The 13,298-nt window shown below is 41.5% G+C and overlaps 1 protein-coding gene across 1 annotated transcript in view; it reads left to right on the top strand.

Moving 5' to 3' along the window:
• LOC104408092 (kinesin-like protein KIF26B) overlaps positions 1-852 on the top strand; it is a 58,235-nt gene extending 57,383 nt beyond the window's left edge. The window contains exon 8 of the mRNA XM_010017576.1: positions 262-852. Coding sequence (XP_010015878.1) covers positions 262-410 — 149 coding nt within the window. The 3' untranslated portion in view covers positions 411-852. The remainder of the gene's footprint in view (positions 1-261) is intronic.
• The last annotated feature ends 12,446 nt before the right edge of the window (positions 853-13,298 follow it).

The raw sequence follows: 13,298 nt of genomic DNA, 5'->3' as shown, positions 1-13,298 counted from the left end.
GGTTCAGGACAGGATGGCAGAGTGTATCACTCAAGAAAGCATCCAGTGCAATCTTAGAACTATTTTTCACTATCAGCAAGCCACTGTGCCATTTTAATAGCCATTAAGCAGAAAAGGCAACTTTTAATCACAGTGACAAGCCGGAGATAATATTGTGTACAGTGCTGATGGGTTTGAAGACTTGAATTAGCTCTGTCTCTCCCACCAGCCAGCACTGGGGTTTGTCTGCTTTTCCTATCTGCATGTTTTTCTTTCCCACAGTTGATCTTGAGCAGGTATTTGAGCTGGATTCTCTGGAATACCTGGAGGCCCTGGAATGTGTGACTGAGCGTTTGGAAAACCGTGTCAACTTCTGCAAGGCCCATCTCATGATGATCACCTGTTTTGACATCACCTCTAGACGCCGATAAAGTATGAACCTCAAGAGAATTCCAATGTGCATCTCTGCCATCCTCCTTTTCCCATCTGAATAGCATCCCAAAGACAACAGAATGAGGATGAAGGTTGGAGTGAAGTCTCAACTGTGTGTATGAGAGATTTGCTATACTATACAGAAGAGTAGTATTAAAAAACCCCAGGATGAGCATGGAAAAATGGCAATAAAAGGTTGTTGATTCTCTTAGCCTAAAAGAGCACTTTGAGGAACCTTTAAGGACATGTCTGTAAATAAGAACTGCTGGCAGAAGATACGTCTTTCCCTGCGCTAGCCGAGGGAGGAGGAAAGGTGGTTATAGGACTTAACTGAGAGGTTCATTAAAAAAAAAACCTATCCAGAAAAACTGTTTAAGTGCCTTGCAAATCTTTATTATCCAAACATTTATGTTCATACTTTATTGTGTACAGATGGTGCTAGTCAAGAAAAGAAAAAGGAAAAAAAAAACAAACACACTTTTGAAATGTATTTACAGCTTGTTTTTCTCTTGGTGTTTTCTCCTATTTCAGACTTGCCGTTTCTAAGTAACTTGTGTTTGTAGAGATATTTCCTAATCAGTACAACATATGAATAAATGTTAACTGTCTTTTCTTGTTACCAGAGTAGGGCCACTCAAAGAGAAATGCAACTTCCCCAAATGACACAAAAATATTTCTAGCAGTGAGTAAGGTTTGCTTATATGTTCTTCTGTTATCTTACATGCTGGATCCCATCAATTGGTTGGGGGTTTTTTTCATGTATTTTTAGCTTCATACTGCCTAGAGTTATGGATGAGGAGGCACTTTTATCCTAACCTATTTTCTGGTGCTAAAACTTGCTGGAAAATTACTCTTTAGGCTGAGGGCTCCCATGCTTATCAGTCCAAAAATGAGTGATATATGCTGTCTTTCTTTCTTGAGACTATGACCGATAAAATTTGGCTTTGCCTCTTTTTGACATACACCATTGCAAAATACGTTTTGTCAGCTTTTGGTCCCTAGCCAGTCTGTCCATAGTCACAGACATACCTGAGAAGTGCAGGCTCTGCTCAGCTCAGCACATCTGGAACTAAGTGGGAGTCGTGAGTGAGGGGATATAGCACTTCAGGCATGTTGTCTATGGCATTTTCATTACCAGCCCTCCAGTACTGAAGCCATGGCAAAATTCACATTGACATCAAAAGGACAAGGGTCTGCACCTCAATGCATATCCAAATGTTCTACTTGTTTGCCTTTTTATTTACAAAACAGTATGTGGGAAGGAACATCCTTTGTATTTCTTAAAGAAATGTGTGAAATCTGCATTGTAATTATGTATGAGCTTAAGAAATTATTTTGTTGAATTAGGTTTCTTCTTCCACATTGAAATAAGCTTTTTCGCAAAAATTCTCACATACAGTTGTGCTACCTTCTTGTTGCTTATGAGAAAATAAGAGCACCATTTAACATATACTCAACATGGCACCAGTTTACTGCTGTACTTGAATGCAACTCTTCTTTTACATGCACCATCATATTAATGCTATCTTACAATAGCCTAAGCAGCAAGTTCCAGTGGGAAAATCACCCAACGAGAATGCAGATAGATTTTCTAGTGTCTATCTATCTGAAGCCTGCCCCCACTTATTTAAAAAAAAAGAGATAGAAATATAATTTTTATTTTTCTTTTAATACTCTACAACTTGTAATAACAAATCTTTCTCAATCTATTAGCTTTTCACTGGATTTTGAAGATCCTTCTTACATTCGATAGGATTATTTGGAGGGAAAAAAGGTCCTGTTTGACAATTGCTTTCTAGTCCATTCCACATCATTTTCCTATCACGAAACTTATATTCCAAGTAAGAATTAAAGATACAGGTCTGATCTCTCTCCCATTCTCTCTCAAGGCAAAAAAACTTCTGAAGAAAAACACCAAACAACACTATCTAGCTTTGTTTCTCTTTGTAATGATTTCATAGCACTTGTTACGTATTGGTTCTGTTAAGGCCATCTCCTCTCTACAGAGCCATGGGAATTACCCCTACAGTTTTGTGCTGTGGCCTTAGTCCTGCGGAGCCCGAGGTACACGCTGCCAGGTCACACACACACAGAAGAGAGACTTTCACAGCCAGCTCCCATCTCACTCACCTGTGTCCCCCGGTAGGCCTGTATGGCTCCCACCTGTGACACTGACATTGCACAAAGCCTATGTCCAAGGCCATGCGCCCACATTCAAGGAACAATACCCCCACCTACCCCCAAGTTGTGCACATGAAATTAAATGTTGCCTTCTTTAAGCTTAAGCATTTCTGAAAATGTTTGCTGGAAGGTGGTCATTCAGTAATTGGGGCACATTGTCTTTGCTGAAAACAAGCAGCTCAAAATGGGTATGATGGGCTCCCTGGGGACCTGCAGTGAGATGGTGAATGACAAGCAGTACAGTAAAAGTGGACATACACTTGATAGAAAGTAAAATCATAGCAAATGGTGCATGCACAGAATACACTGTTAAAAAGAGATGCCCTCTCACATAGGCTGGGATTTATACAGAAGTGGTGATACTTCTATAAATCAAGTGGACATATTTCAGAACTATTGTAAAATATATATTATGTGTAATATTCCTCAGCATCATTAACTCAATTATTCATTGTCTCTAGGTTTGGTACCTCTGTAGATAAGAAAGCATAGCAAAAAGCATAGCAAAAAGCATAGCAAAAAGCATAGCAAAAAACCTCTATCTAGCCATTTTTTTTTAACAGTAAGAGCATATGTTTGTCCTGTTCATCATGACGGACCAAAATTGATTCCTGAAAACAAGTGGATTATGCCAAGGATGAATTCAGCATACTGAAAATTATGAAGTAACTGAGCAGAATCACAGTCCTTACAAATATTTTATTTCTGAGGTCTTAATTAGAGTAGCCATTAACACTCCCATCATATACTAGTATTCATATCTTAAAATCCAGACTCCTCTTTTTTGACTTTCTGTCAATGCATTTCAGAATTTGCCACTATGATTTTAGAAATTATGGTGGCTTAATGCATAAAAGGGAATGAAAATTTGTGGAGATTTGATATTTATGAAATATTTTCTTGTTGAAAATAGATTTTAACTTCAGAATTTATATTATTTTACTTCAGCTATCCAAAAAAGATAATTAAAAGCATCAGGACCTTATTATGAAATTGATCTTAGTTTGCAGTAGCCAGCATTTACAGAAGACCCACACACTTCTGCAAGTCATCCAGGTAGCCTCATTCTTTAAGCAACTGCCAGTGTTATGCTGTCTTCATTGCAGATTTTTTAAAAGATCATCAAGTTGCTCAAAATACACAAGAAAAATGTGAATGTAATGCTTAATCGTTTGTATATTCAGAAATCAATCTTGTTTCCCTGGGGCAGCTTTAGTAGCAAACAGCAATGTTAGCATAATTAGGTTTGAAGGTTAATTCTTTGCTCACTTGTGTAGCAGGAGATCACAGTTCTTTATTGTCGGGCTGTGTAATGAATACCACCACTGCTCTGCTCTGCACTGCTGTGCACATGGGCAGCTGGGGGTAGTTTGGGCCTTGTTTGGAGAACTGCTTTTCTTGGCATATGTGAACCTTATCTATACAAGGGACAGAAGCTGCTTTATAGCTCCAAATTCAAATGCCTGTATTTGCCTCAGAACAATTTGTTGGCAACTTGTTCAGATCTAAGCAATTCAAAGTACTATTTCACAGAAAGGCAAGGAAGCAAACCCATATTCAGGCTTTTCTTTCTTGAGTCTTTATTGGGCCTGTTCTCATCTCACCTGTGTTGGTATAACTGAGGCACAACTGCATTTTCAGGAGAGTTACATCAGAGTAAACTCAGTGAGGAAAATGGAAAAATTCATCCACCTGCCAATTCTCTGTCTATTTATTTACTGTGCTGTTAGTTATACAGTTGAAGATTATGCACCTCTTAACTATTTGATACCCCCTCAGTTTGCATTAAGGGCTATGCACAGGGCTACCACTGAACATCTGCTGGCCTTAATCCAATCTTGGAAGACTCCCACTGCCATATTAACCTAACTTCTGAAACTTGCAGCTGCATAAAATAGTAACTGGTAAAAAGCTATGGTGTGATCTTCTGACATGAAGCAAGGTAAGTGAGAGCTGCAGATAATGTACAGAAAAGGATGAAAGATACACGCTGGTATTTTTGTTCTTTTATCTCTGAACATGGCAATTATAGAGGCAGAAAGGTGGGACTCATGCTGGGAGTAAGGCACATCAAGTCTCAAGCTTGCTCACAGGATAGACTCAGTCTGTCTTGAAGTGTTTTTTTGTTACTTTTTTTGTTTATCTTGGTAATACAGTTTGTCTTAAAATAGTGATTCGTACCTGTGGCATGGAATTCAAATTTTATGACAGCTGAAGGATCTAGACCTTTTCACAAACATCACCTTTTACAAATGTTTATGATTTTTGCATCTTCTTTCTGAGCTGAAAATAATTGTAAAAATAAAGTGTATGTACATGGAGAAAAATGTGTGTGTACACAGCCTGAGGGAAACGGTCCCCTCACACATTATTGTGGGGAGGTGACATAGCTATTCAGAAATGGCAACAACATCACTCCCCCTTCCTCCTCCAAGGAGAACCTATAAAAGCTTTCTCCTTGCACTCACCAAGGTGACCTATACCACAGTATAGGGAAAACATATGCTTGAAACACTTTCGAAGGCTTCTTTTACATGTCCTTTTTTCCCCCATGTTCTTCAGCCTACAAAGCCAACTGGCTGCAGTTCCCATGTAGAGGCTGTCATTGAAATGTTAAAGCCTGTAAAAGTAAACCAAATGAACTGCTCTATATTTCAGAGTGTCAGGAATTTAAGGCAAGATATTTAACAACCCCAGCTGTTAAATACAAATATTTCTGCATATACATAAGGCATACAGCATAGTTACATCAGTTGAAAGCCTGTACTTCTAGCTATCTATGAGATAAAGCTTTCTGTCTAGTCCTAACAACAGCTTTAAAATGGTAAAAATTCTGCATTGCAGAAGCAAATATGATTCTCATAAACGGGAGGCTGAGTGACCCTCTGAATCCAGTTCATATGGGAGGGATGGTTGTGCAGCATCAGGGATGCACCAGCTCACCACAGAGATCAAAGCATTCATGTCACTAAATACTGATAGATGACCATACAGAGAGGCACCATTTCTCAAATCCACTGATGGGTGACATACCTTGCTTAATCCTGATGTCTTCATGGTCTTTGTTTTGTTACTCTGTAGGCTTTTGCATCAGGGACACCCAGCAGTTTTTGGAGACACAAGGCTGGCTGTTGAAAGCTGTCGCAAGATTTGAAATGGGTTTCCAAATAACCATGGCAAACAAAACTGTGTATGATTTGTCAGTGCAAAGTTAATAATCTCTATCATCTCTTGCATTTATTATGTGCTCATCACAGGTTTATCTAAGCTTCCCTACGTACTCTAAAAGACAATAATAAACCCTTTATCTTTTCTTCTTTCTCCTCTTCAAGCAAGCTTTCAAAAAAAAAAAAAAAAGGAAAATATATCAGTTTCCCTTGAAAATGTAACACCCTTATCCTAACCCCATTGAAATCAACATGGATTTTGCCACTAGCTTCATAGACAGCAGGCTTATGCTTACTTATGCAGCATTCTGAAGCTCACAAAGAACCTGACGATTCTGCAAAGAATGGAACTGCTGAAAGTGAAATAGTAACATTCACCTATATTTCAAACCACCTTCAAAACCCTCCTGGATATGAAATAAAACACACCCCAAACCATCTTTCTTTGAGTGGTCCTATTGAGCAAACTTCATAATAATGGTAATAAATTGGTGCTTGAGGCAGTTTCAGCTATATTACATATTCTCTATATACTATAGATATGGATGTATTCACCCTCTTTATTGTATATGTATGTGTGTATTTACATATAGCACTCATACATATATGTTTTATGATGCATAGATACTAACTTTTCTAAGTTTTGCTTCTTTCCCTCCCATAGCTGAAACTGCTGGTAACTAACAAACATCCACATCATATTCTATGTATGAAGGGTATAATTTATTTGTAAACTCAGGATGTTCTTGTTTTATAGTTGCTTGTATTTTATAATTTATTTACACATCATGGTTGGAAATGCTTATCTAAGTGCTATGCATCGAAGTGTATGTTTGCTAAATCCATTTCATTCTGTCTGTGGCCACGTTCTTTCTCATGGTATAAAATAGGGCTAAGGAGGAGACAAACTGATGGATATAGAACTTATGCTGGTCCCACCAGTAATTCTGGAAGAGGATGTATCAGTAGTAGATACATATATATTTTATCAACGAAATTTTATGGGGGATGGGGGGCTGGGAAAGAAAAAGAAAGAACAGCAGTAGGACAAGTTCAAAATGTGGAAAGTCACAGCCATTTCCAAGTTGGTCAACAAATGCATTGAGCCTTTTGCCATTAAAATTGTAAAGTTTATTGTTTGCTGGCTAAAAAATATCCTTTTTGTGGTATCTGAGGTGTGAAACATTGTCAAAAATATGATGTCTGGAAAAAAAATCAAGCTATAGTGGCATTAAATGTTTACTTTTATCTTACCAATATATCTGCCTCTTCCTTCTGACTATTTTACTTTAGATGAAAGCATTTATGAAGTTGCAGAGAAGAAGATGCTTTTGACCCACAAGAGGATGTGCTAATATAATAGTGAGAGTGAGCAAGATGAAACCTTGAAATAAAACAACCGAAGGGGTTCTACCAAACAAGTATTGCTGAGAAGCAGATTCACCAGAAAACAGTAAGAAATTGCAGGGTTTGATAGCAATGACAGAAATATTAACCCAAGCATAGCACCATTAACTTCTCCCCTGCTGCTGTCCAGAAACAAAAGGAGAACAGTCTCAGGGCCAGAATTGGTCAGGCTTTTGCATAAGCTGGTCGTGCATACATGCCTCCCCAAATTAGCAAGGATTTCTCCATCTGCATCTATGAGCAAAGGGAAAAATCTGAGACTAAATGATAAAAATGTGTTTATAGGTATAATTTTTTATCATCTCTAGCAATTGTGTCACCATGGGTATATACCACAATCTAAGAGTGATAAATTTGTGACCATACTGAAGACATGCTTCTCTCTGAGAGGATATGGTGGCATGTTCACCTGACCTCTGAGCTTCTGCTAAGGTGTGCACAATATTTGCTTGCCTTTTGCTCACATTTGCGGTGTTCCCTGTTGATAATTAAGAGAACATCTCACATGGAGACCAATATCTGAATTAGCTCTCTGGGCAAATCTTAAATGCCTATTGACACTTGGGCATGCCCTGATAAGGACTCTGTGCTCTTCCCATTGGAAGAAAACAACAAATCCTATTTCTTGTGGGAAGAGAAAAAAGGAAGCTATTCAAAATCTCCTTTAAGACATTTTATATGCTGGCAGGTGATTCCCTCACATTTCCAACTTTAGGAGGGACATGTTAATATGCTAGACTTCTAAATATTTGTTTGACAGTTGGTGAGCATTTAAAATAATCCTTTCTTCTATCTTGTTATTACAGCAGCTCAGTGGATGAGCTAGCAGTCACAGTGCAGGTGACGCAGTTGTCTGTGGTGACCAGCCCTTCCAAATGAAAAAATATCAAGGTGGCTTCAGAGGCTAAGGCTGGTGCTAAACGAGGTCATGTGGTGGAGGGGAAGAGGAAGCTTCTCCTCATTTCTCCTCTCCCAGCAGCAAACCCTATGACTCCAGTCCTACCTTAACTCTTGCTCCTGGGCTAATGAAATTGCATACTGGTGCTTCTCCACAGTAACTGTAAATGAAGATAAACAGCCATTCCTTTTGTCTTTGGGCTTTTAGAATAGCTCTGATTTGCTCTAAAGAGCTAAAAGGCTTATTGCCTATTTTTGAGGTAATTTATCTTCATTGTTGTTATCATGCAGCCACATCAGTATTAAAGAGCCCAAAGTGCCTTACAGTGACAAAATCAGAGAAAAATAGGTTAGCACAAGTCCGAGACTTTGTCTAAGGCAGAACTGATGGTGAGGAGCTGTCTGCAAGCTAAAATGAAAGGAAAAATCAGTTAATTCTTGGTCAGTTCTGAAGCCTTACAGACCTCAGTGCTACACACTTCTACTCTGGGACAAGACTGCCAGGAAAGGTTTTGAGCATGGAACAAGAGCAGGAGCTCACACCTGGCAAAAGGCTGTTGTCCTTATGAATCATGGTTGATATTGTTGGCACCTCTTGTGAACCAATGCCCTAGTCATGATCAAGTCTTAACTTGTGTGTAAACCCAATAACTTTCCAGACTAAAAGTCAGGAGAAGGTTTAATGTTGAAACCTGACAGGCCCAACATCCTTATGGGGTCCTGAACAAGTTCCTCAAGTACTGGAAAATCAGGAGGAGGGGAAGTAGTTGCTAAAGCTGGTTCCTATCCCACATTTGCCCACAAACCATTTGGGCTTCTGTGACCTCACTGTCACTTTGGCTGGCATCACTAGCTGCCTGAAAGCCACCAAGGAAGGAGGGGAGCAAGAAAAGTCAACTCCCAGTCTCCCAGATGAAAACAAAGTTAACATTTAGTTCCATCTGGGAACATCTAGGCCATCTTTGAGTGGATTTTACATTTTATGATATCTGTTAGTATTCTTGACTGTTGCCAATCTGGCAGTTGTGGAGGCTGACATCTGCTATTTAAACTCTGAGCAACGTTATACTGGCTGTGACCACACAAATGCTCACATTGCTCAAAGAGGACTTCAGAACCTCCATAAACAAATGGCTATCTTAGATGTCCTATGTATTCTCCCTTCAAGAATAACCATGCCAAATGCTGACCCAGGAAAAGCTCTAAGATGGCCAAAAGTGGTCCATCCCTAAAGAATGCTTGTCTAGGGGAAAGCCCTGCATTAATTTTCTTTTCTGTTTACACATGTCTCTTCTGTGGACACTTACTGCACAGGTTTGGCACCCATTCTTTTCATCAGGTTGCAGGTTTCATGCCAATCAACTGGCAGCCAAATGTATGCAGCTGTGTGTGTCTGGCGCACATCTGTATTTCCATTCTATCTTCTAGAGAACCACATGCAGCCAGACACATGGGTACAGTATGCAGGACTCAGGGCTTGCTGTGGAGGGCAAGTCTCACACCTCTAGCAGTGAAAGACCTTTGCCACTCACTTTAAAAGGTGTAGGGACTGTCCTTGTTCCCGTCTCATCTGTCTCAGCTTCATTCTCTGAATGACAGGAAAGCAGGGAGACAGGAGAAAACCTGATATTTTTCTGTATCTATCTAGTTTGTCAAAAGGTGATTGCTCATTGTATTTACAATAAGGCAGCCACCCCGCTTGCTGTCTGTGCTCTGCAGACTCATCCATGCTGGTGCTGTTGGATTCTCTGTGCAGTTCAGCAAACCACCCCTTGGAGCTTGCTTGAAACAGGAGTGCCCAGCGGTGCTGAAGGAGTAGCAGTGCTTTTACCTGCCTTGTATTCCAGTGACTGTCCATGCATAGTGGTGCAGCTTGCTCCCATCTCTGTGCTTTAGCTGGATGCCCAGGGACACAGCTATGAAGACAGTCATGACAGCTGAGGGAAGATTCACAGTCCTGTTCTTATTAAAGAGTGAGCTGCCTGCTCCTAAACCATATTTGATGGAAACCTCAAGATATCCAGCAACTGGCACCACAGAAGCCAAGCAAGACACTTGTAAACATAATTTTCTCCTAATTCCTAATGGAAGGACAATGGAAGACATGGCAATTATGTGTCTAATGAGAAAGACAACAGTCCAGCTCCTTGCCCAATCTTTGCTTGACAATTAACATTGCAGTGACATGAAATGGTCTGCAGAGTGAGTCAACCACGGGAACAAACAACATGTACATAGTAAATATGCCCCTAAATAAGTAAGACTAGCAAGAGGGCTTCAAAACTGAAATCTCTGATGGGGATGCAATTAGTGTGAGAGTACTGGAGCACTGAAAATACTTCCTAAGTGAAAATATTCTTCTGCTACTGATATCTCCACCCAGTAATGTCACTTTCACACTTGTGACTCATTCTATGAAAGGTCAATTTATTACCCCTCTGAATAACTTCTGGTTTGCTTTTATATCCCATTAATAGTTTACATTCCAAATTTTACATCTGTTTGCAACATAAACAGGCTAAAGAGGCAGATTTCCACAGGACACTGGGGCTTTAAAAGACACGCCAAGGGGAGCTTGGCACAGCACCAACATTACTCTTTCCACAGCTTTTTCACTGGGGTCAGGCATGGTGCTGGGGATATAGGCCTCATCTTTATGGTGACGGCTTAAATTGGGGTTAGGCTTAGGGTTAGGGTTCAGAGATCCACAAAGCCTACAGCTCCAGGGATACTGGGGCTGCAAAAGGCATGCCCAGGGGAGACTGGCGCAGAACCAACATTGCTTCTCCACAACTTTTCTAACTGGCCCAGCCACGATGATGTTATATGTAGACATCATCTCCATCGTGACAGCATAAACTGGGGCTAGGTTTAAGGTTATCTTCCAGAGATCCACAAGGCCTACAGCTCCAGGGACACTGGGGCTCTAAAAGGCATGCCAAGGGGAGCTTGGCACAGCACCAACATTACTCCTTCTACAAGATTTTCATCTGGGCCAGCCATACTGCTGCTGGATGTAGATCTCATCTCTATGGTGGTAGCTTAAATTAGGGTTAGGCTAAGGGTTAGGGTTCAAAGACCCACAAAGCCTACAGCTCCAGGGACACTGTGGCTGTAAAAGGCATGCTCAGGGGAGCTGGGCACAACATCACCATAAGTGCTTCTTCCACAACTTTCCTAATTGGCCCAGCAATGGTATTGGGGTATGTAGACCTCCTCTTCCTGGTGGGGGCTTAAATCAGGTTTAGGATTGGAGCTGGCTTTTAGAGATCAGCAAAGCCTACAGATCAAGGGACACTGGAGCTCTAAAAAGCATGCCAAAGGGAGCTTGGCTCAGCAGCAACATTGCTTCCTACATAATTTTTAATTCTGGGACAGGCATTGTACTGGGGGCATAAACCTCATCTCTATGTTCTCTGCTTATATTATGGTTAGGTTTGGCTTGAGATTCAGAGGTCTAAAAATTCTACCCCTCCAGTAGGACACTGGGGCTGTAAAAGGCATGCCAAGAAGAGCATCATGCATCACCAACATTGCTTCTTCGACAACTTTCATAACTGGCCCAGACATGATGCTGGGGCATGTAGACCTCATCTCCAAGATGGCAGATTACACTAGGCTTAGGCTTACAGTTAGGATTTAGAGGCCCACAAAGCCTCTGAATTTTATATCTGCGCCAGCCATGCTGCTGGGGGTTGTAGACCTCATCTCTATGGTGGCAGCTTATATTAGGGTTAGGCTTAAAGTTAGGATTCAGAGATCCAGAAAGCTTATAGCTCCAGGCTCACTGGTGCTCTAAATGCATACCAAAGGCAGCTTTGAACAGTATCAACATTGATTCTTCCAAAACTTTCCCAACTAGCCTAGGAATTGTCGTGAGGACATCGGATTCATCACCATGGTGGCAACTTAAAATAGTATAAGGCTTAGGTTTACCACTGAGAAATCCACAAAGCCTACAGCTCCAGGGACACTGGGGCTGCAAAAGGCATGCCAAGGGGAGCTTGGCACAGCACCAACATTAGTGTTTTGAAACTCCTTCATCTGAGCGAGCCATGGTGCTAGGCGATGGACTTCAAATGTCTATGGCTGCAGATTGAATTAGGGTTAGGTTTAGGGTTAGGGTTCAGAGATCCACAAAGCCTACAGCTCCAGGAGCACTGGGGCTGCAAAAGGCATAGCATGGGGAGCTTGGAAAAGCACCAACATTAGTGCATTGCAAACTTTTCCATCTGGGCCAGCCGCTCTGCTTGGCGATGGAGACCCCATGTCTATGGCTGCAGATGGAATTAAGGTCAGGTTTAGGATTAGTGTTAAGAGATCCACAAAGCCTACAGCTCCAGGGATAATGGGCTGTAAAAGACCTGCTAAGGGGAGCTTGGCAAAGCACCATAATTAGTGTTTTAAAAATTTTTTCATCTGGACCAGCCACTCTGCTTGGCGATGTAGACCCTATGTGTATGGCTGCAGATGGAATTACGTTTAGGCTTAGGGTTAGGGTTGAGAGATCCACAAAGCCTACAGCTCCGGGGACACTGGGGCTGCAAAAGGCATGCCAAGGGGAGCTTGGCACAGCACCAACGTTAGTGCTTTGAAACATTTTTCATCTGAGCCAGCCATGGTGCTTGGTTTTGGAGACCCCATGTGTATGGCTGCAGATTGACTTAGGGTTAGGCTTAGGGTTAGGGTTCAGAGATCCACAAAGCCACAGCTCCAGGGACACTGCGGCTACAAAAGGCATGCCAAGGGGAGCTTGGCACAGCACCAACGTTAGTGCTTTGAAACATTTTTCATCTGAGCCAGCCATGGTGCTTGGTTTTGGAGACCCCATGTGTATGGCTGCAGATTGACTTAGGGTTAGGCTTAGGGTTAGGGTTCAGAGATCCACAAAGCCACAGCTCCAGGGACACTGCGGCTACAAAAGGCATGCCAAGGGGAGCTTGGCACAGCACCAACGTTAGTGCTTTGAAACATTTTTCATCTGAGCCAGCCATGGTGCTTGGTTTTGGAGACCCCATGTGTATGGCTGCAGATTGACTTAGGGTTAGGCTTAGGGTTAGGGTTCAGAGATCCACAAAGCCACAGCTCCAGGGACACTGCGGCTACAAAAGGTATGCCAAGGGGAGTTTGCACAGCACCAACATTACACCTACCACACCTTTTCATTTGCGCCAGTCCCTCTGGTTGGCGATGGAGACCCCATGTCTATGGCTGGAGATTGAATTAGGGGTAGGG

The sequence above is a fragment of the Nestor notabilis genome, unplaced genomic scaffold (genome assembly GCF_000696875.1).
Source record: "Nestor notabilis isolate BGI_N333 unplaced genomic scaffold, ASM69687v1 scaffold3967, whole genome shotgun sequence".
Classification (NCBI taxonomy): domain Eukaryota; kingdom Metazoa; phylum Chordata; class Aves; order Psittaciformes; family Psittacidae; genus Nestor; species Nestor notabilis.
The sequence above is the reverse complement of the archived record's forward strand: the minus strand, read 5'-3'. Positions and strand labels throughout refer to the sequence as shown.